Source organism: Aethalodelphis obliquidens, unplaced genomic scaffold (genome assembly GCF_003676395.1).
Source record: "Aethalodelphis obliquidens isolate GAN/ISIS:26980383/991018 unplaced genomic scaffold, ASM367639v1 scaffold37, whole genome shotgun sequence".
NCBI lineage: Eukaryota > Metazoa > Chordata > Mammalia > Artiodactyla > Delphinidae > Aethalodelphis > Aethalodelphis obliquidens.
In genome coordinates this window covers 15654657-15678075 of record NW_020837981.1, presented here as the reverse complement: position 1 = coordinate 15678075, position 23419 = coordinate 15654657, and the positions used below count along the sequence as shown (strand labels likewise).

The window sequence follows — 23419 nt, the reverse complement described above, 5'->3', positions numbered from 1 at the left end:
CTTTCTCTACTTATGGTGAGCAGGGGCTACTCTTTGTTGCTGTGTGCGGGCTTCTCATTGCGGTGGCTTCTCTTGTTGCAGAGCATGGGCTCTAGGCGCGCGGGCTGCAGTAGTTGTGGTGTGCAGGCTCAGTTGCTCTGCAGCATGTGGGATCTTCCCAGACCAGGGCTCGATCCCATGTCCCCCGCATTGGCAGGCAGATTCTTAACCACTGCGCCACCAGGGAAGTCCATGGTTGCGGTTTCTAATGTAAAGAAACTCCCATGCTTAACTTATTCAAACAACTTCATCACCTTAATCAGTTGTCACAGAAATTGAAGTTAAAGGAGCTTTATTTGTGAATCCAGGATTTATAGGATACTTTAGTATGTTTTACGTCTATTATATTTTCCTTTTACAGTCAATATTCTCAGCTCCTTAATTTTAATTAATACTTGCTAGTAAATATTCTATTTCAAATGAGGGAATGCATAGGAAAAACACTCACTCCCAATGTTTTGTCATTGTTATTTCAGACCAAAACCTCCTGCGACTGAGCACAACCATGGTGCATCCGGATTCTCCTCAGAAGTGAGACTTTCCAAAGGACCAATGACTCTTTTCCTCATGCCCTTTCAGTTTTTCCTGCTCCGTAGCTATGTCTCGATCTCGCCATGCAAGGCCTTCCAAATTAGTCAGGAGGGAAGATTTAAACAAAAAGAAAAACAGCCAACTGAAGAAGGGATCTAAGCCAGCCAACAAAAATGTGGCGACAGTCAAGACTGTGAGCCCTGGAAAATTAAAGCAATTAATTCAAGAAAGAGGTGTTAAGAGAAAAACAGAACCCAAACTGCCTATGCCAGTCAGAAGCCTTCTGACAAGAGCTGGAGCAGCACGAATGAATTTGGATAGGACTGAGGTTCTTTTTCAGAACCCAGAGTCCTTAACTTGCAATGGGTTTACAATGGCTCTCCGAAGCACCTCTCTTAGCAGACGACTCTCCCAACCCCCAGCAGTCATAGCCAAACCCAAGAAAGTTTCACTGCCTAAGAATCTAGGAAAACAACATGAGTGTGATTATAAGGTACTTACTGACATGGGAGTAAAGCACTCAGAAAGTGATTCAGTCCCAGTGCAAGACCCCTCAATCCCTCCTGATATAAAGAATCTAATTGGCATACAAAATGCATCATTAATAAAAAACGAGAGCCAAGAGACAACCCAGTCTTGGTCCCAAAGTGTGGAGGATTCCAAAATAAATCACTCTACTCATAGTGGCCCTGCAGCAGAGGTTCTTTCTGGGTCATTGGAAGGGACACGTGGTGGTGAAGGACTATTCTCTAGAGAGACATTGAATGATATTAGTGATTCCCCTAGAATGTTTGCTCAGGACACTTTCTGTGTTCCTTTGCTCCAAAAAGCAGCCCTCAGGGTTACCTCTGAAGGAAACCCCAGCATTCAGTTAGAAGATTTGGGTTCACGAGTAGAATCTCTTAAGCTATCTGATTCTTACCTGGATCCCATCAAAAGTGAACATGATTGCTGCCCCACCTCCAGCTTTAATAAGGTTGTACCTGAATTGGACCTTAGAAACTGTTTGTCTATTGGTGGGTCAATATATCCTACCTCATTAATACAACTCCTCTTGGCAGGTTCAGAACAAGAAACCCTTGGTGCTAAACCAGATCATCAAGAGGTACTCAAATCTACCCCAGATGAACAGGAAGTTGCTGATACCACCCCTGTCCTAGGACGGGCCTTTAGTGCTGTCCCACATCAATGGGAAGTTCCTGGTGCTAACCCAGTTCATGGAGAGCCTCTGGGTCAGACCCCAGACCCACCAGAGATTCCTGGTGCTATTCCAGTCCAAGGAGAGGTCTTTGGTGCTATCTTAAATCAACAAGTCCTCGGTATGGTTGGTGGTACTGCCTCAGACCCCGATATCTTTCTTCCTGCTCCTCTTAACCCAATTGCTACCTGTAATGCTCTCCCAGAATGGCCTGAGCCCCAGAGCACTGTTTCATCTGGGCTTGAGGTCCAGGGCACTATGCAGATTTTGCCTTCGGGCTTAGGTCACACTCCTCAACCATCATCAAACTCAGAGATAAGTTCGGTACCTCCCGCAATGGCTATAAACAATATAGAAAATAAGAAGAAGGTTCATATAAGCTTTCTGCCAGCTAACACTCAGGGGTTCACAATAGCCCCTGAGAGAGGACTCCACCATGCTTCACAGGGCATTGTCCACCTCTCCCAGGCCAGTCCCAGCAAATTGGAAGGAGAGAGCTCCCAGATCAGTGCCACCAGCATGGTTGACATCAACACCACAGTGGTGTCTAGGCCAGTGTCACTTGTCAGTACCTCCTCTTCTCCTTCCTACACAACTTTGCTACCTACTTTGGAAAAGAAGAAACGAAAGCGATGTGGGGTCTGTGAGCCCTGCCAGCAGAAGACCAATTGTGGTGAATGTACCTACTGCAAGAATAGAAAGAACAGCCATCAGATCTGTAAGAAGAGGAAATGTGAGGAACTGAAAAAGAAGCCATCCATCATTGTGCCTTTGGAGGTAAGTAAATACCCAAGGGGCTGGGGACACCTGTGAGACTTAGTAGTGTGATTTGTGTGGAGACAATTTGCTTCTGTATTACATCCTTTTGCTTTGGTAAAATGTTGCTTTAAGTTGCCTATAGGAATTTGTGGACCTACCTGAAGTACGTCTTGGGCACTGAGTGATGCATTAGCTTATTTTTAGAATTTGTCTCAGAAAACTAGAACATAAACATTTTCCATTGTAAGTTTTGATGGAGAATAGGGAAACTGTATGAAATGTGGTTTTGGAAGGATTTCCACTGTGCCTCATTTTAGCCAGTTGTGTGTCTTTTTTTGGGAGTTACAGATTTAAAAATTAGGAGCACAAACTTACTAACTGTCCTGCAGCCTGAGAAACCAGAGGAATTAAACTTCTTTTCTTTTGAAAGAATAAAACTGTCTCTATCTTTAATCTTAAAACTTTGCCTTGGAGGTATAGTAATGATAAAGCTTTCGTCTCAACTTTTGGCTTGTGATTTTCACCTGCTCACAGGATTGTTGAGATTCAATGGTAATCAGAAGTTGAAAATGGTTTTTAAACTCCAAAGTGACATACAAACATTTGTACTTATTATTACAGTTATGAAACTAAGGTAGTAAAAATATTGGTTGCCTTAGACTTTGTTTAAAGGATTTTATGGAGGTTGGTTAATACTCAAACTTGCTTTAATTAAAGCAAGCTTGCTTTAATTAAAATACCTGTCAGCTATGGTGTTTTATGATTTTTAGATTACTCACTTGAAGTTATATTTATTTTGAGTCTACTATGAATATGGGTGTAGTAGAATAGATTAATTTAAAATATTATGAACTTAATTTCAGTCAACCTTTTTTCTATTTCATTCTGGACTTAAATTATGTCCAAAAATGCTGACTTCCTATTTGACTGACACGTTGCAAATAAGAGATCAGACATTTAGCCAATCATGTATTGATGACATTTAATATTTCTAAAATATTTTGTTATTATAAATCTTACTGCAATGAACTATCTTCTTTACTCAAGTCACTTCACACGTGTGAGAGTAGATCAAAATGTGGCCAGTAACTTAATAGTCTACATACTTACATCTAAAACACTTAGTAGCAATATTTTTATAACAAGAGTGATCTCCCTGATAAGCTCCTGATTTGTAACATTGCCAATAGACATAGTTGCCAAAGGTACTCTATCTCTAATAGGTATAAACAAGTTTGTTCTCTTCTTTTTGTTTTTTTTTCGGTACGCGGGCCTCTCACTGTTGTGGCCCCTCCTGTTGCGGAGCACAGGCTCCGGTCGCGCATGCTCAGCGGCCATGGCTCACGGGCCCAGCTGCTCCGCGGCATGTGGGATCTTCCCGGACCGGGGCACGAACCCGTGTCCCCTGCATCGGCAGGCGGACTCTCAACCACTGCGCCACCAGGGAAGCCCTGTTCTCTTCTTTTCTAAACTGGCTCCTCCTCTTGCATTACATTTTTGGTTAACGGCTTACTGTCTACACGGTCACCCAAAATGGAAAATTCAGTCATGTTTAATGCCTTTCTCTCACTCTTGTAGTATCTCTTGTTCTACAACATCAGAGCACTTCTATCTCTCCATTTTCTTGGCTCCAGCTGTAGTTGAGCCTTTATCTCATACTGGGACAATTTCAGTGTCATCTTTATTATCAGCAAGTATTTATTGCACTTCTACTCTGGGTTGAGGGTACCAGCTAGCTGGGAAGTCAGGATGTTGAACAACAATTCTCCTTAGGTACAGTTCAAGTTTTCTTTCTATAACCCTGTTTCTCCTAGTTTAATACATTTAGTGCTCTTCTGTATATGTAATTTATCTCACTCAAAACAAAAGAAAATAGAGCAAAGTTTTCAGCGCCTTCCAGTTGTAGATGAAGCCTAGCTTTCTTAGCATGGAATACCAAGATTTTTAAAAATATATTTATTTATTATTTTTTATTTTTTGGATGTGTTGGGTCTTGCAGCACGTGGGCTTCTCTCTAGTTGTGGCATGCAGGTTTTCTCTCTCTAGCTGGGGCATGTGGGCTCCAGAGGGTGTGGGCTCTGTAGTTTGCAGCACGTGGGCTCTCTAGTTTAGGCACGCAGGCTCAGTAGTTGTGGCATGTGGGCTTATTTGCCCCGCAGCATGTGGGATCCTAGTTCCCCGACCAGGGATCAAACCTGGGTCCCCTGCATTGGAAGGTGGATTCTTTACCACTGGACCACTGGTGATGTGGGAAGGTACCAATATTCAAGATCTTGGCATGACTGATCTCCTCTGTCTTGTTTGCTGTCACTTCTCACATTATACTTGAAGTTTCAGCTGTATCCAGCTACTTATATATCCCCAAGCTCACCGTGCATGATCCTGCCTCAGTGTCCTTGCTCATGGTACATATTCTTCCTTTCCCTATCTGACAAGACTCCACCCATTCACTCACCCCTCCCTGTGCCACACCTGTATCTGTGCATGTTCCCCCGGTTTCATTCCAGGGGACTTTGTTTTTCTAGTGCCTATCTAGCCTTGGTACAGTGATAGGTGCTAAATAAACACTTGTTAGTTAAATGAAAAGAATATATTTGTAACTCAAATAATCAGGTTTAGAAATTTAGATGTTGGCATGTGGTTTATTTCTGTAAACTTGCTCTGGCAAGCAAGTGTGGCCACTGTTGTCAAGGTCCATCCGTGTGAGAAAAACCAGTATTTGTTAATGAATGAATGAATACCTTGGCTATAGCTCACGATCTCCTAAGCACCACATTCTTTATTAAAAACAAAACAAAAAACTCTTTTATTTTGACATGTCAATTTTATAGAAATATTGCAAGAGTAGTATCGAGAATTTGGTTTATCTTTCAGCCAAATGATAATATTTTATCATATTACTTTATCTCTCTTTTTAGCTCCTCCCCATGTGTATATTTTTTTCTGAATCAACTGAGAGTAAGGTTTTCATAGACATGATATCCCTTTATCCTTGCATACTAGAGAATATATTTCCTAAAAACAAGGATATTCTCTCCTATTATTATCAAAATTAGCAAGTTAACATTGAACCATTATTATTATCTAGCCCACAGACTTTATTCATATTTTGCCTATAAGAAAATATCCTTTTGACCTCCTTTAATTTGGAATAGTTCCTCAAACTTTTAAAACAACTTTACTGAGGTATAATTGACATATAATAAACTGCACGTATTTAAAGGGTACAGTTTGGTAAGTCTGACATATGTATACACTGTGTGAACATTACCACAGTCAAAATTCATTACTCCCCCAAATTTCTTTGTACCCCTTCATAGTCCCTTCTCTCCTACCTGCACCCTTTCTCCTCAGGAAAACACTCTTTCTATACATTAGTTTGCATTTTCTAGAGTTTTATATAAATGGAATCATATAATATGTACTTTGTGTGTGTGTGTGTGTGTGTGTGCACTGAGTGATGCATTAGCTTATTTTTAGAATTTGTCTCAGAAAACTAGAACATAAACATTTTCCATTATAAGTTTTGATGGAGAGTAGGGAAATTGTATGAAATGTGGTTTTGAAAAGATTTCCACTGTGCCTCATTTTGGCTAGTTGTGTGTCTTTTTTGGGGAGTTACAGATTTAAAAATTAGGAGCACAAACTCACTAACTGTCCTGCAGCCTGAGAAACCAGAGGAATTAAACTTCTTTTCTTTTGAAAGAATAAAACTGCCTCTATCTTTAATCATTACATTAGTTTGCATTTTCTAGAGTTTGATATAAATGGAATCATATAATATGTACTTTTTTTTTTTTTGGTTTAGAATAGTTCCTCAACATTTGTTTTTAATGACATTGCTTCTTTTGCAAAGTGCAGATTACTTATTTTGTCCCTCACTTTGGGTTTGTCTAATGCTTCCTCATGACTAGATTTGGATTATACATTTTTGTATGAATACCTTCTTACAGGAGGGATGTAATGTCCATTTGTCTGACTATTCATGATCTTAATTTTGATCACTTGGTTAAAGGTAGTGTCTTCTAGATTTCTCCATTGTAAAATCAGTATTTTTCACTTTGTATTTAATAAATATCTTACAGAGAGATCAAGACATGTAAATATACTGCTATCCCTCAAACTTTCACTCCCCAATTTTAATGTTCATCAGTGATTTTTGCCTGATAGTTGCCAAATTGTGGTTCTGTTTCCATTGTTTCTTCTAAATCTGTTAATTAGTTTTAAACTCCAAAGAAGAGCTTTTTCTTCTTATTTGTTTCAGTGTGAACCTGTAGATTTTTGTTATATTCAGTAAGTTACACTCCTTTATTATCATTACTTATTTTGTTGCTCAAATTTCCCCAAATCTGGCCAGGGAGCACCTTCAACCATTGTTTGAATAATTATTTATTTCCTGGGACAAGTATTCTAAGGTTTTCTATTTTCCATCCTGCCCCAGACCAGATGATCAGCTGTTTATCCAAGGAAACTTGGTTCTTTTTGGTGGAGAATGATACTTAGAAACCAAGATCTTGTTAATAGGTATTATCGTTGTTGCTGAAATGTCAGTGGTGTGTTCAAAAGTTAGAATATGCATATGTTGAATTAGTTCTCTCTCTCTCTCTCTCTCTCTCTCTCTCTCTCTCTCTCACACACACACACACACACACCACCCTAATGCTTCAATGTAGTTATGTTGTTCATTTGAAATACAATTTTAATTAGTTTATTTGTTTATTTTCTATTTCAAAGGTCCCCTATAGTTGATGATATTCATATTCTCTTGCTTTCCCCCTCCCCCAAAAGATTGCCCTTGCCCCTGACAAAGCTGATTCTGAAGAATGTATTGTGTTGTCCTTATACTGAACTCTGACAGTACAGAGACTTACGCATCCAGCAATGCGTGGAGAGGCAGAGGAGAACATAGGGAACACTTCTCTGAGGAATTTCATTCTGAGAGAGCAAGGAACAGTTGTACACTCATTTGTTTCTGTCTTCTTTTGCTTAATATTATGTTTATAAGATTTGCCAATAATGTTGCTTATAGTTATAGTTGTTCATTCTTGTTGCAGTGTAGTATTCCATTGTATGTATATATCACAATACCTGTATCCATTCTATTGTTAATGGGAAGTGAAATGTTACAGTACAGAACAGAACAGTAGAATGAACATAGCAGTACTACTATGGATTTTTTTTGGGCCGGGGGTGGTGGGCTGGCCATGCAGCTTGTGGGATCTTAGTTTCCCCACCAGGGATCAAACTTGCCCCCTGCAGTGGAAGCACAGAGTCCTAACCACTGGACCACCAGAGAATTCCCTGGACACTTTTTTTTCTATGTTAAAGTCTCTGGTTTTTTTTTAACGGAACTTTATATTTATTTATTTATTTATGGCTGCGTTGGGTCTTTGTTGCTGTGCGAGGGCTTTCTTTAGTTGCGGCAAGTGGGATCTACTCTTGCGGTGTGTGGGCTTCTCGTTGCAGTGGCTTCTCGTTGCGGAGCACGGGCTCTTAGCACGCGGCCTTCAGTAGTTGTGGCACAGCAGGCTCAGTAGTTGTGGCGCACCGGCTTAGTTGCTCCGTGACATGTGGGATCTTCTCGGACCAGGGCTTGAAGCCGTGTCCCCTGCATTGGCAGGGGGATTCTTAACCACTGCGCCACCAGGGAAGCCCCCTGGACATTTTTATAAAAGTCTTTTGGTGACTATATGCATGCATTCTGTTGAGTGTATTTCTAGGAGTGGAATTTCTGGGTCATAGAATATGTGTATGCCTAGCTTCCATAAATATTACCAAACTGCTGTGATTGTTCCAATTAAGACTTTCATCAGTAGTGTATGAAAGTTCCACTTGCTCCACATCCTTGCCAACACCGGATATTTTCTGTCTTTTTAAAAAAATATTTATTTTCTTTATTTTTTTGGCTGCATTGGGTTTTTGTTGCAGCATGTGTGCTTCTCTCTAGTTGCGGTGCACGGGCTTTCTCTAGTTGCGGCAAGCAAGGCCTACTCTTCATTGTGATGCATGAGCTTCTCACTGCGGGGGCTTCTCTTGTTGTGGAGCACGGGCTCTAGGTGTGCAGGCTTCAGTAGTTGCAGCACGTGGGCTCAGTAGTTGTGGTTCGTGGGCTCTAGAGCGCAGGCTCAGTAGTTGTGGCACACAGGCTTAGTTGCTCTGTGGCATGTGGGATCTTCCTGGAGTAGGGCTCGAACCCGTATCCCCTGCATTGGCAGGCAGATTCTTAACCACTGTGCCACGAGGGAAGTCCCAATTGTGCTTTTTAATGAACAGAAATTCTTAACTTTAATGTAGTCCAGTTTACCAATCCTCTCCTTTATGATAACTTTTTATTTCCTGTTTAAGAAAATTTTTTTGGACTTCCCTGGTGGCACAGTGGTTAAGAATCCGCGTGCCAATGCAGGGGACACAGGTTTAAGCCCTGGTCCGGGAAGATCCCACATGCCTCGGAGTAACTAAGCCTGTGCGCCACAAATATTGAGCCTGCGTGCTACAACTACTGAAGCCCGTGCACCTAGAGCCCGTGCTCTGCAACAAGAGAAGCCACCGCAGTGAGGGGCCAGAGCACCAGGAGGAAGAGTAGGCCCCTGCTCGCCACAACTAGAGAAAGCCCGCGCGCAGCAACAAAGACCCAACGCAGCAAAAATAAAATATAAAATGAATAAATAAATAAATTCTTAAAAAAGAGAAAATGTTGTCTGTTTTTTGCAAATTCCAAGGTCATGAAGATGTTCTCTTTTGTTTTCTTCTTAAAAAGTTACTTTTTAAAACCTTTCACGTTTAGATGTACAAACTGGAATTGACTTTTGTGTATCACATGAGATAGGAGTCAAGACTCATCCTTTTTCATAGGGATATCTACTTGACCAGCACCATTACTGAAATGACTATCCTTTCCCCACTACTACAACATCAACTTTGTCACAAATCAAGTGATTAATTAGTTCTCAATCTGTTTCTAGACTGTTTCATTGGCCTTTTGTCTATTTTTCTGTCTGAACTCTCATTACTAGCCTTTACAACTAGTCTTGCTAACTGGTAGTATAAGTCCTTCAGTTTTGTTTTCAATATTTATTTGGGCTATTTTTTTGGTTGTTTGTATTTTCATCAAAAAAATTTTTTTAATATGTGTATTTATTTGGCTGCACTGGGTCTTAGTTGCCGCCTGTGTGTGGGATCTTTGTTGCTGCATGCAGAGTCTTTTTTTTAAAAAATAAATTTGTTCATTTTATTTATTTATTTTGCGGTACGCGGGCCCCTCACCGCCGCGGCCTCTCCCACCGCGGAGCACAGGCTCTGGACGCGCATGCCCAGCGGCCATGGCCCACGGGCCCAGCCGCTCTGCGGCACGCGGGACCCTCCCGGACCGGGGCACGAACCTGCGTCCCCCGCATCGGCAGGCGGACCCCCAACCACTGCGCCACCAGGGAAGACCTATTTATTTATTTTTGGCTGCACTGGTTCTTCGTTGCTGCGCGCAGGCTTTCTCTAGTTGCGGAGAGCAGGGGTTACTTTTCGTTGCGGTGCGTGGGCTTCTTATTGTGATGGCTTCTCTTGTTGCAGAGCATGGACTCTAGGCACACAGGCTTCTGTAGTTCTGGTGCACAGGCCTAACTGCTCTGCGGCATGTGAGATCTTCCCGGACCAGGGCTCGAACCCGTGTCCCCTGCATTGGCAGGCAGATTCCTAACCACTGCGCCACCAGGGAAGCCCGTGGAGTCTTTTTAGCTGTGGCATGCAAACTCTTAGTTGTGGCATGTGGGATCCAGCTCCCTGACCAGGGATCGAACCCAGGCCCCCTGCATTGGGAGTTCGGAGTCTTAGCCACAGGACCACAAGGGAAATCCCTTCATCAAAATTTTTGAATCAGCTTGTAAATTTCCACCAAAAACCCTGTTGGAAGTTTTATTGTTTGTGTTGAATCTATACATCAGTTTGCAGTCTAATGCTCTACCACTGAGCTATATATACCCCCTCTCATCAGTTTGAAGAGATTGACATTTTTTTTTTTTTTTTGCGGTACGCGGGCCTCTCACTGTTGTGGCCTCTCCCGTTGCGGAGCACAGGCTCCGCACGCGCAGGCTCAGCGGCCATGGCTCACGGGCCCAGCCGCTCCGCGGCATGTGGGATCTTCCCGGACCGGGGCACGAACCCGTGTCCCCTGCATCGGCAGGCGGACTCTCAACCACTGCGCCACCAGGGAAGCCCCGAGATTGACATTTTTACAATATTGAATCTTCCAGTTCATGACCATAGTATATCTTTATTTATGATTTACTTTCTTTCAATAACATTTTGTAGCTTTCAATATAGAGTTATTTAGTTTGTTTTATTTTTAGGTATTTGATATCAAAATTTTTTTATATTTATTTTATACACATCAATGATTGAAGCCCATTTACTTTGATAAGTAAGAATATTGGTAAGCAAATATATTTCATGTATTTCTTCCTCACATCAGAATTATTTTACTTATTATTGAGAGTTGGAGTGAGAAAGAGAAAATACATTTACAGTTTTTAAATGTTAATATTTTTATTATTAGAATATTTATTTTATTATTTATTTATAATAATATATATATATTAATTTATGTATTTTGGCTTCGTTGGGTCTTCGTTGCTGTGTGCAGGCTTTCTCTAGTTGCAGCAAGCGGGGGCCACTCTTCCTTCCAGTGCGTGGGCTTCCCATTGCAGTGGCCTCCCCCTCTGCGGAGCACAGGCTCTAGGCACCTGGGCTCCAGTAGCCATGGCACGCGGGCTCAGCAGCCGTGGTTCACGGGCCCAGTTGCTCCGCGGCATGTGGGATCCCCCGGACCAGGGTTCGAACCCGTGTCCCCTGAATCGGCAGGCGGACTCCCAACCACTGCACCACCAGGGAAGCCCTATAATAATATTTTATTATATGAAACAAATGTACATTTTAAAAACAGAACTGTTAGAATTTTTTTCTTCTAAAATATACTTAGCCCCCAAAGGCATATGCCATTTCTCAGAATGTTAACTACTAATGTCTGGGAGAAGTAAAAACAATTTTGATCTACTCTTTTTTTGATCATAGATTATATTTTTGTCTCCCAGTTGTTTCTTTTAATTGAACAACAAGGTAATTAGATAGTCTTCCCAGTGATCTCTTTGGCCAAGAGATAAAGTGTTATTTTTTGCCAAGTTTAGTTCAGCTTAGTGTTCTCCATATTCAGAAATACAGTTAATTAAAACCATTGACTTTACAACTCATAGTCATCTAGGAATTTGCTCCTGGCTAGGTATTCCTCATTTTGCATTTGTAATTTAGCATACTGAGACATAAGCATTATTCTATTTATTGAATAGTGAGTGATGTTAAAAGCGGGGGAGAGGTGCTTTTTAGGGACTTAAAGTGTAGGTGCTTTGGCCAGGCTACACTTTCACACACTTTTTAGTATGTTCAAAAACAACAACGACAACAAAACACAGTTGTTTGTAGATATGCTTCTGAGGGCAGTGTTTTGAATTATATGTCTATAGCTTGATGATTTGGTATAGTATCACACATTTAAGTAATATGAATTGAATGACTAAGCAGTTTGTGAGTTGGTTGCCAAAGTGAAATAGTCTCTTAATATTTACTCCAATTAATCTTTTTTGTTTCTTGGGTTTTTTTGTTTGTTTTTGTTTTGCCATGCCAGGCAGCTTGTGGGATTTTAGTTCCCCGACTAGAGATTGAACTTGGCCCATGGCAGTGAAAGCTCCATGTCCTAACCATTGGACCACCAGGGAATTCCCTACTCCAGTTAATATTGATTTTTTTCCCTCCAAATATTAAAGGGTTATTATATGCTTGGTTACATTAATAGCAGTATATTAGATAACACTGTAAAATGTGCTATTTATTACCATGCTACCTTCTTAGCTAATAGAAATTACACCTGGGAAAATAGCAATACCTATATAGTTTGTGCTTGAAAAGCTAAAAGTTAAGTAGTATTATATGATACAAATTGAACCACTGACTGTTCACTGTCCTGTGGATAGTGTGATAACAGTCTAGTTCCGGAGATGTCCCTTCAGAATTGGTTGACATACTTGTTTAATTTTATTTTATCCATTTTAGTGGGAGTTGCGTGGGACAGGCCTCTTCTGGCCACTGCTTTTCTCAGTGTTTTCAAACAGCCAGATTTCATTTTGGCATATGTTATATATGGCATATGGAACAAATTTTTGCTACCAACTCTTGCAATTGAGGGCAGATGTTATATGTCCCTAAATGTGCCTTTAAGGAATCTCTTAGGATCACTACTGAGACTTCAGTAGCATACCTCACCACAGAGCTGACCATAGGGAAAAAGCCTGTGGCGTCTAGGATCTTTGCATGTTTAGAATATATGTATATATGTATAACTGAACCATTTTGCTACACACCAAAAATGAATACAACATTGTAAATCAAGTATACTTCAAATAAATAAATAAATAAATAAAAATAAACCCCAAGCATGTAAACAAAACCATGCTGATCTTGATTGATTATGACTGGTGGGTGTTAATGTCTGGAATCTTGTCAGTATGGTTCAAATCTTACCTTGCCATTTTGTGTAGACCATCTTATCCAGAAAGAAAAATGTGTGAAACTGACTTAACACCTTCATCTAGTATCAGTATAATCCAAGTTATACTATCACTTACTAGTGAGCACTGTAGTTTGGTACATGTTTATTTTGCTACAGAGCTTATCTCCCCATGTCTTTGTTGGTCAGCTTCTTGATATTTTTATTCCAGAGTAATATTTCAAGAGTTGATGGTTTCAGAGCTGCAAAAGTCATTCTCCCGGGTTTCCCTGGTGGCGCAGTGGTTGAGAGTCTGCCTGCCGATGCAGGGGACACGGGTTCGTGCCCCGGTCCGGGAAGATCCCACATGCCACAGAGCGGCTAGGCCCGTGAGCCATGGCCACTGAGCCTGCGCGTCCGGAGCCTGTGCTCCGCAACGGGAGAGGCCACGACAGTGAGAGGCCCATGTACAGCAAAAAAAAAAAAAAAAAAAAAGTCATTCTCCCTATAAAGTAGCCAGTCACTGTAGTACTATGATGGATGTGGCACTAGTGTAACCAGCTAGGAGAGAAGGTGGGATCATATATTTTTGTAGTATTATCATATTAAAATAAGACACAGCTAGCAAATGCATCAAACTAATCTAAGCAATTCAGGTTATTACCTTGATAATGAGACTCAGTGCTCAAGTCATGATTATCCAGAAAGTTTTGGCTAATTATCTATCATCAGCTCTTCATGTCTGCTAGTAAGCAACAAGAGAAATCTTGCTCTTTTCTGATTTATTTATGTCCTGTTAACACTGCTACAGTTTTTTAAAAAAGGGCATGGTGAGAAAGCAGGATTAGAAGTGAGATGTTTAAATTACTTCTAAAGCCCAAGCTCAGGCTATAGAGGGTGCTAGCACATCACAGGTGCTCAATACATGTTTGCTGAACAAATGGTTCAATGAATGAATGAAATCTCATAAAAAATGTAAGATTCAGCCTATCTCACATACCAATGTCTCTTAAAAAAAAAAAGTGCACTGTAAACCATTATATCCCATGTGTACTTAATATATCATCTTAGCAGCTAGTACCTCAAAACATTTTGGGGTTTATTCTATATATGTCATTTTCAAGTACCAAAGATATTAGGATCATGGGATGTCTGTAGCAGAAATTCAAGTAGAGGACTTGAGAAAAAAGTTTATAGGAAGTGTACAGTGCTTTAAAAATATGCTTAAAGGGCTTCCCTGGTGGCGCAGTGGTTGAGAGTCCACCTGCCGATGCAGGGGACACAGGTTCGTGCCCTGGTCCGGGAAGATCCCACATGCCACGGAGCGGCTGGGCCCGTGAGCCATGGCCGCTGAGCCTGCGTGTCCGGAGCCTGTGCTCTGCAACGGGAGAGGCCACAACAGTGAGAGGCCCGCATACCACACACACACACACAAAAGCTTAAAAAGCAGCTGCTTTTGTTGTTTAAAATTACTGCCATGTCCATTTGTGATTATGAGTTATACCAAGATGCAAAGTTTGGACACCTCAAAGTTCTAAAGGGAAAAGGACCATGAAAGCTCAAAATGACGCTTTTTCTAATTGTAAATGGAGTTTAGAAAAACAATTCTAGAAGGATACATACCTACCAAACCAAACTGTTGGAAGTGTTTACCTCTGAGGACTAGAGTTTTTGGATGGAGGATGGGTGTATTAGAAAATAAGTGACTTTAAATTTTGCTTAAATTTTTATACATGGTTTGAATTTCTACATAAAGAGCTTGTGTTACTTTAAAAAGTAATAAAATCAAAGTAGTGTAATTTGCATTTGGAAAGCTTAGAAGCAGGAAAAAGACAAACTTTAATTCTACTACCTAGATGCAACCACGATGAGTATATAGGCATATTTACTTCCAGTGTTTTTTCTGCATTTATTTTTTAAAAGATTTTTTTGATGTGGACCATTTTTAAAGTCTTTATTTAATTTGTTACAATATTGCTTCTGTTTTATGTTTTGGTTTTTTGGCCCTGAGGCGTATGGGATCTTAGCTCCCCAACCAGGGATCGAACACTCACCTCCCTTCATTGGAAGGCGAAGTCTTAACCACTGGACCACCAGGGAGGTCCCTGCATTTAAAAAATAACATAGTTTTTAAATTTTTTCTTTTTGTTTCACTGGAAATATGATGCTCAGTTGTAAACGTTAAAAGCATACAAATTGTGGGCTTCCTTGGTGGTGCAGTGGTTAAGAATCTGCCTGCCAATGTAGGGGACACAGGTTCAATCCCTGGTCTGGGAAGCTCCCACGTGCCGTGGAGCAACTAAGCCCATGCGCCACAACTACTGAGCCCGCATGCCACAACTACTGAAGCCCGGGCACCTAGAACCCGTGCCACCACAATAAGAAGCCCACACACTGCACGAAAAGTAGCACCTGCTCGCCGCAACTAAAGAAAGCCTGTGCAGCAACGAAGACCCAACGCGGCCAAAAAAAAAAAAAAGTATACAAATTGCTTTGTTATGATAAAACTAACCGTGTATACACACACACAGAAAAAAATAAATATCTTTAAAGTTGAATGAGGTAAAATTTCTTCTTTTTTTCTCAGTATATCATCAACATTTCCCTTGCAAGTAAAAATTTGTAAAGATTTAAAAAGTATGTGTATAATATTCCTTTGGGTAAACAAACATAACTACTAAATTACTTTTCGTGACTGGATGAATTATTTTGGGTCCCATTTCAAATTATGTTCTTTTTTTTTTTTGGCTGCATTGGGTCGTAGTTGTGGCATGCGGGATCTTTTGTTGCAGCGCGGGCTCTCTGTTGTGTGTGGGCTTCTCTCTAGTTGTGGCGTGCGGGTTTTCTCTCTCTAGTTGTGGCACACAGGCTCCAGAGTGCGTGGGCCCTGTAGTTTGTGGCAGGCCAGCTCTAGTTGAGGCACAGGAGCTCAGTAGTTGTGGCACGCGGGCTTAGTTGCTTCACGATATGTGGGATCTTAGTTCCCTGACCAGGTATCCAACCTGCATCCCCTGCATTGCAAGGAGGATTCTTTGCCACTGGACCACCAGCGAAGTCCCCTCAAATTATGTTCTTGACACTGGAATCTACTAGTCCTGAATTTCAAGCTAGAAGTATTAGCATAACCAAAAAATTTAGTATTTTGTTAATGATTTATTATTGCCTAATGGTTTCTAAATCTTTACCACTTTTGGAAACCTGAAGTTTGTAGTACAGGTAGGTTTTGGAAAGTCAGGTCCATTTCCTTCTCTCAAAAAGAGAAACTAAAATTTCTTTTACCTTCTTTCTGGTAAACACATCTTCATGCCCTCTCAAAGATGGGGGTTGAGCCAGCATTTAAGCATATCTCATTAGCGTAGCTAAATGACTGGACACTAGCCAGATCAGATTAGGTACTTGGTGTATTTTTAGCTACCATGGAAAAACCCAGAATTTTAAACTTATTATTATTATATTAGTGCTTAAGTCCCACTAAATTTTCTACATGGTTTTTAGTTGCTAGGCAAGAGTTCCTAAGACTAATTTGATCCTGATTTAAATGATCCCAACACTTGTCTTTCATATGATGTTTCAAAAATCATAAAGTTAGAACTTCTACATCAGAGGTTTTTAATCTGGATGGGCTTCAGTTCTCTGTGATCCCATCTCCTCAAAATTATATGTAACATATTGGTTTTTTTTGGTTTTTTGGGTTTTTTTTGCGTTACGCGGGCCTCTCACTGTTGTGGCCTCTCCCGTTGCGGAGCACATGCTCTGGACATGCAGGCTCAGCGGCCATGGCTCATGGGCGTAGCCGCTCCGCGGCATGTGGGATCCTCCCGGACCGGGGGGCACGAACCCGTGTCCCCTGCATCGGCAGGAAGACTCTCAACCACCGCGCCACCAGGGAAGCCCCATGTTTTTTGTTTTTTAACATATTGTTTTATATGCATTTTTCTGGAGAGATGGTCTTTAGCTTTCATTAGATTTCACAGAAATATAAATCATGTCTCCTACTCCCCAAAGTAAAAACAAGTAAGGGGGTCACACCAATCTTTTAAGACTTTGAAGGAGTGAAATTGACAACTGTTACTCTGGTTAAGCTATATTAAGATCCTTTATTCCACCCATGTGGTCGTCAGTGTGAGAATGGATCTATTTGTAACATTGTGATAGACCCCTGAAGCAGGGATGCCTGAGGAGCAGAAGTGATGTCTACAAAGGGTCTGGTAGAGTCCTTGCTACATAGTAGGTGCTTAACGTGGTGGTTATTGTTTTATCCTTGAAGAGATTTGTCTATTCATTTCATTACTTTCACCCATTTCCCTCTTGCTACCTGACTCACGTTACTTAGAGGAAAGTAACTAAAGTCCTCAGAATTAGCCAGTACACACCATTTCACAGGATCTGCAAATGCATTTTTCCTGCAAGAGCATTAGGGTTATGAATGAATTGGTTTCACTGTTCCCATGTGATGCAGAATTATAGCTGTGGTTTCCGGCGAGACGATGCCACAGTTATTTTCTTGTCCTTGTATAATGAGAGGGTTTTGGTGTTTCTGCCATATTCTAGATATTTACACTACATAGCTCATTTTCGTATCATATTTCATATGGAACACCATTTTGTGGTGAGTTTTCTGTTAAAGGGCAAAAGTAGGATCAAGACAGGAGGAAGTGGGAGGACAAGACAGTGGAAGCCCACAGTTGATCCAAGCCATGGACTTTTTTGGAGGGAGCTGATCCAGTTTAGATTTAGAGAGAAAAGTGTGTGTGTGTGTGTGTGTGTGTGTGTGTGTGTTAGTTTCCTCCACACTTGCAGGAGTAAGTAACTTGTTTAGGAATTAACACAGAATTGCAGGGAGATTTGTCTACTAGGCAACATAAAATTAAATTACCTTCTTTATTCACCTACTTCCATTTTCTAGGGACATTTCTGGTACACTATGAGATGTCAAAACAAACAAAAATCAATAAAACAAGGAAAACAAAACAAAGTAGTGTTTAACTTATTTCTTTTAAAAAAGTCAGTAACCAGGGAACTTTGTCTTCATTGATAATTAAGTACATAAGATTTTAACAAAATTTAAACTTCTTTGACTTGCAGTGCAGGAAACTGGCAAAGGAAAGGAAAAAGGGAAAAAATGAACATTTATTGAGAGTCTACTATGGGCCAGACACTGTGCTAGAAGGCTTAATGTTACCATATTTGATCCTGACAGTGACCCATGAAGTGTAAGTATTAGGACTCTCATTTAGCAGACCAGGAAACGGAAACCCACATTAAAAAATGTATTAATTTCCCCTGGCTAGCAAGTAGTAGAGGCACTCTTTCCATTATGATAAAGGAGAATCAAACAATTTCTTCTTTTTAAAAAACTGAGATCTGGGGGGGGAGAGAAAAAAAAAAAACTGAGATCTAATTCATGTATCATAAAATTCACTCTTTTGAAAGTATACAATAGTGCAATAGTGGTTTTATATATATATATATATATTTTTGTTTGTTTGTTTGTTTGTTTGTTTGTTTGTTTGTTTGTTTTGCCTGCAGAGCTTGCAGGATCTTAGTTCCCCAAACAGGCATCGAACCAATGCCCCCTGCAGTGGAAGCACGGAGTCCTAACCACTGGACCGCCAAGGAATTCCCGGTCTTTAGTATATTTACAAAGTTGTGCAACCTTTACCACAATCTAATTCTAGAACACGTTCATCACCCCAAAAAAGAAACCCAGTATAATTAAGCAGTGACTCCCCATCCTTCTCTCCCTCAGCTCCTGGTAACCACTGATTTGCTTTTTGTCTTTATGGATTTGCCTATTCTGGGCATTTCATGTAAATGGAACCGTACAATATTTGGTCTTTTGTATCTGACTTCTTTTACTTTAGCATAATGTTTTCAAGTTTCATCCATGTCATAGCATTTATCAGTACTTCGTTCCCTTTTATGGCTGAATAATATTTCATTGCATGAATAAACCACATTTTGTATAAACATTCATCAGTTGATGGACTTCTGAGTTGCTTCTACTTTTTGGCTACTATGAATAATGCATTTACGAACATTTGTGTACAGGTTTTTTTTGTGGACATGTGTTTTCAGTTATTACGGGTATATCCCTAGGATTGGAACTGCTGGGTCATATGGTAACTCTTTGTTTAACTTTAAGGAATTGCCAGACTGTTTTCCAAAGTAGCTGTACCATTTTAGATTCAACAATCCTCATCAAAACTTATTATCTGGGGCTTCCCTGGTGGCGCAGTGGTTGAGAGTCCGCCTGCTGATGCTAGGGGACACAGGTTCGCGCTCCGCTCCGGGAAGATCCCACATGCCGCGGAGTGGCTAGGCCTGTGAGCCATGGCCACTGAGCCTGCGTGTCCGGAGCCTGTGCTCCGCAACAGGAGAGGCCACAACAGTGAGAGGCCCGCGTACCGCAAAAAAAAAAACAAACCAAAAAAACTTATTATCTGATTTTCTGATTATTGCCTTCACAGTCGGTGTGAAGTGGTATTCCAGGATGGTTTTGATTTGCATTTCTCTAATGATTAATGATATCAAGCATCTTATCATGTCCTTATTGACCATTTGTATATCTTTTTTGGAGAAGTGTCTATTCAAGTCTGTCTTAGTTCGTTTGGGCTGCTATAACAAAATACTGCAGACGGGGTGGCTTATAAACAACAGAAATTTATTGCTCATAGTTCTGGAGAAGGCACCAGCATGGTTGAATTCTGGTGAAGGTCCACTTCCTGGTTCATGGTTTGTGCCTTCTCACTGTGTCCTCACATGGTGGAAGAGGCTAGGGAACTCTCTGGAGCTTCTTTTAGAAGGCACTAATCCCATTCATGAGGGTTTTACCCTCATGACTTAAGCATCTCCCAAAGGCCCCATCTTCTAATATTATATTGGGCTTTAGGATTTCAAAAAATGAATTTTGGAGGGACACAAACATTGTGTAGTGCCTGTCATTTGGTAGCCACCAAACAAATGTTGGTTGAATTAAATGATACTAGTCATAGATGTGGAACTGGTATGTAGTAAACATTGATATCTGAAGGGGTTAATAACAACTATTATATACTGAGTACTCACTAAGTGCCCGGTACTGTATTAAGCACTGACATGCTCATTATCTCATGTAATCCTTGTAATAATCCTATGAAACATACATTCTTCCCCCAATGTATAAAGTAAGACACTGAGGCTTAGATTAGAGCCCTTGGCTTCGATGGTAAGTGCTCATTTAAAGCACCATGTTCCCGGGAATTTCCTGGAGGTCCATTAGTTGGGACTCAACACTTCAGCTACCGAGGGCCAGGGTTCGATCCCTGGTCAGGGAACTAAAATCCCACAAACGGCGTGGCATGGCCAAAATAATAAATAAATAAGTAAAATTAACCACCATGTTTCTGAGCAAGGGGAAGAAGCCAAATATGAAGAACCTGGAGGATAGAGAGAAGTGGGACCAAAATGTGGACTGGTTAAGGATAGCCCTGCTAAGGTGATTGCTGCTATCTTTTAGACTTTTGAAACTTTGAAAGAGATGTTGTATAAGAATCTTATACTAGGTTCATTTTAACAAGGAAACTATATAGCACAGGAAACTATATAGCACTGTATAGCACAGGAAACTATATTCAGTATCTTGTAATAACCCATGATGGGAAAGAATCTGAAAAAGAATATATATATGTGCATATATATATATATGCAACTGAATCATTTTGCTGTACACCAGAAACTAACACACCAAAAAAAAGCTCCCTAGGGACTTCCCTGGAGGTCCAGTGGTTAAGACTCCATGCTCCCAATGCAGGGGGCACAGGGTCGATCCCTGGTGGGTGAACTAAGATCTTGCATGCCACACGGCACAGCCAAAAAAAAAAAAAGAAAGAAACTAACACAACATTGTAAGTCAACTATACTTAAATAAAAATTAAAAGAAAAAAGAATCTTTTTTTATTATTATTATTTTTGTTTTGCGTTACGCGGGCCTCTCACTGTTGTGGCCTCTCCCGTTGCGGAGCACAGGCTCCGGACGCGCAGGCTCAGCAGCCATGGCTCACGGGCCCAGCCGCTCCGCGGCATGTGGGGTCTTCCCGGACCGGGGCATGAACCCGTGTCCCCTGCATCGGCAGGTGGACTCTCAACCACTGCGCCACCAGGGAAGCCCTTAAATGAGTTTTAATTGCTTAATACCTTGTTTATTTGTACATGTTCATGTGACAGCCATCATTCTCCGTTGCTGTAGTGGAACCACCTGCAAGTCAGCTGCCATACCAGAAGCTTTTTTCATAGCCATTACAGCATTTAACCCTAAAGTCAGCTTTGTCCCTCACTGAGTCTATGGGGGGTTAACTTACTCCGGGTCCCATAGTTAATAAGCATCATTGGGATTTGGATCCCACCAAGGACATACTGATCTTGTATAAGATCATATTTTGATATTGTTTGATGTAACATCTTAAGGTGGACAAGCCATGAGGAAATACTACTTTCTTTTTAAAAAATCTAAATTAATTTTCTTTTATCACATACATAGTTATGATTAAGAGAATTGTTAGGTATAGTGGTCCTTCATCCCCACCACCCCCTCCCCACACCCACTAATGCTTCATTTATCATGATGATTAACAAAAGTAGCCTTATAAAAATATGGTATATATTCATAAAGTTGGACACAGCATCAGTGAATGCAGTTTGACTTATTCTCAAATGATGTGCATGAAAGAACTGTTGTTATGAGCAAGGAAAATATCAATTCACAGTTTATAAATATCTAGTAAAAACATTAAGAACCATTTATTTTATTTTAAACAGCAAGAGCTAATGTACACTTTGAATAAGTGTTTGGAACTCAGGGAAATCAAACAGATTTGGGGGAAAATTGCATTTTCTTAACTAGTCATTAAGAGTATCTATGGAAACGCCATTATAATCGTTTAGGCTAAAACATTCCTGATAAGATAGGCAAGTTTTTCATTTAAATCTGCACAGTTAACACGGGTATAACCTTGAGCTCCATACTTGTTGATTTCTAAGGTGGATGGTGGGGAAAATAACTTTTTTGTTTTCTTGCTACGAAAAATATATCTCCTCTTGATCCCACAAGTTATTCCTAAAGGGCTTTACATTGCAAAAGCTCAAAATGATCCCCTCAGACAATGAAATGGTAATCTCAAGTTAGAAGAAATGTCTCTAGGACTTCCCTGGAGATCCAGTGGTTAAGACTCTATGCTTCCGCTGCAGGCGGCACGGGTCCCATCCCTGGTCAACCCCTGGTTGGGGAACTAAGATCCCACATGCTCTGCGGCCAAAAAAAAAAAAAGAAAGGTCTCTAGTAAGAATATCAAGGACGGTTTATTTATTTTAGTTTAAACAAGAGCTAATGTACCCACTGAATAAGTATTTGGATATCAAGAAAGTCAAACAGACTTTAGAAAAAATTAATTTTAGGCATTCTATAATTATAAATATTGTGGGCTTCATGTCAAGTTTTTTGTTTTTTCTCTCTACCTGAGTTAAGCTCAATGGAAAAGTTATTCATTGTCAGAGATTCCACAGGTGTTAGGCAGTGCCTCGAATATAGCTGGTGTTCTCTGTTCTATTTCCGGAATGAACAAAAGAAGGGCATCCCTTTCTCCAAACATCAGAAGCATCTCTCCAGTACAACCAGAGTTACCCAGCTGAAAGAGTAACATTTCTTGGCAGGCAAATCTTGCTTCTCCATAGATTGTGTGGGACTCGAGTAAATTAGTTCAAAAACTAAAGAGGTTAACCCTTCCTGAGTAACTGATCTCATCTCAACAAAAACCTACATACACTTATTCTCAAAATATTGCTTTACTCTGATTAGGAGACTTAGTTACATGAGAGTTTTTTCTAGCTAAAATACAAAGGTTTCAGACCTAGGTTAAACCAGTCACCTCTTCTTAGTTCTCTTGAAAAGGTAGCTGTTTGTGATGAACAACTTAACAGGGGTATCGTTGTCTTTTGAAAGGACCAATTATGGAAAGTTGAAGGATGGAACAGAAACATTTCAAACCAGAATGGTAGAGAATTAAGGCTGATTACATCTCTTCATATGCATTCTCAATGACCCGCATTAATGCCCATGTTGTAGCTATCTATTTATATGCATTTCTCCCCATAGTGTGACTGTCAATAGCCACAGTGCTCCCAGTGTCCTTGTATATGTTGTTACCTCCATCTGGGGCACATACTTTTCTTCTGTCCCTCTGTGTTTAACCAACTCCTACTTACAGTGGAAATAAATGTCAGTTCCTCTGGGAAGCCTTCTCTGGACTGCATAGATTTCTGGGCTCACCCCTTTTCTATACTACTTCATAATAATTATCTGTTTCTGTCTCTCCTGAGATGGTACGGTCCAG

At 40.5% G+C, this 23419-nt stretch overlaps 1 protein-coding gene across 2 annotated transcripts in view; it reads left to right on the top strand.

Annotated features, from left to right (window-relative positions):
• Window positions 1-23419, top strand: part of TET1 (tet methylcytosine dioxygenase 1) — a 136082-nt gene that overhangs the window by 6902 nt on the left and 105761 nt on the right. For both annotated transcript variants that reach the window (XM_027130081.1, XM_027130080.1), the window contains exon 2: window positions 516-2545. In XM_027130081.1, coding sequence (XP_026985882.1) covers window positions 638-2545 — 1908 coding nt within the window. In that variant the 5' untranslated portion in view covers window positions 516-637. The remainder of the gene's footprint in view (window positions 1-515; window positions 2546-23419) is intronic.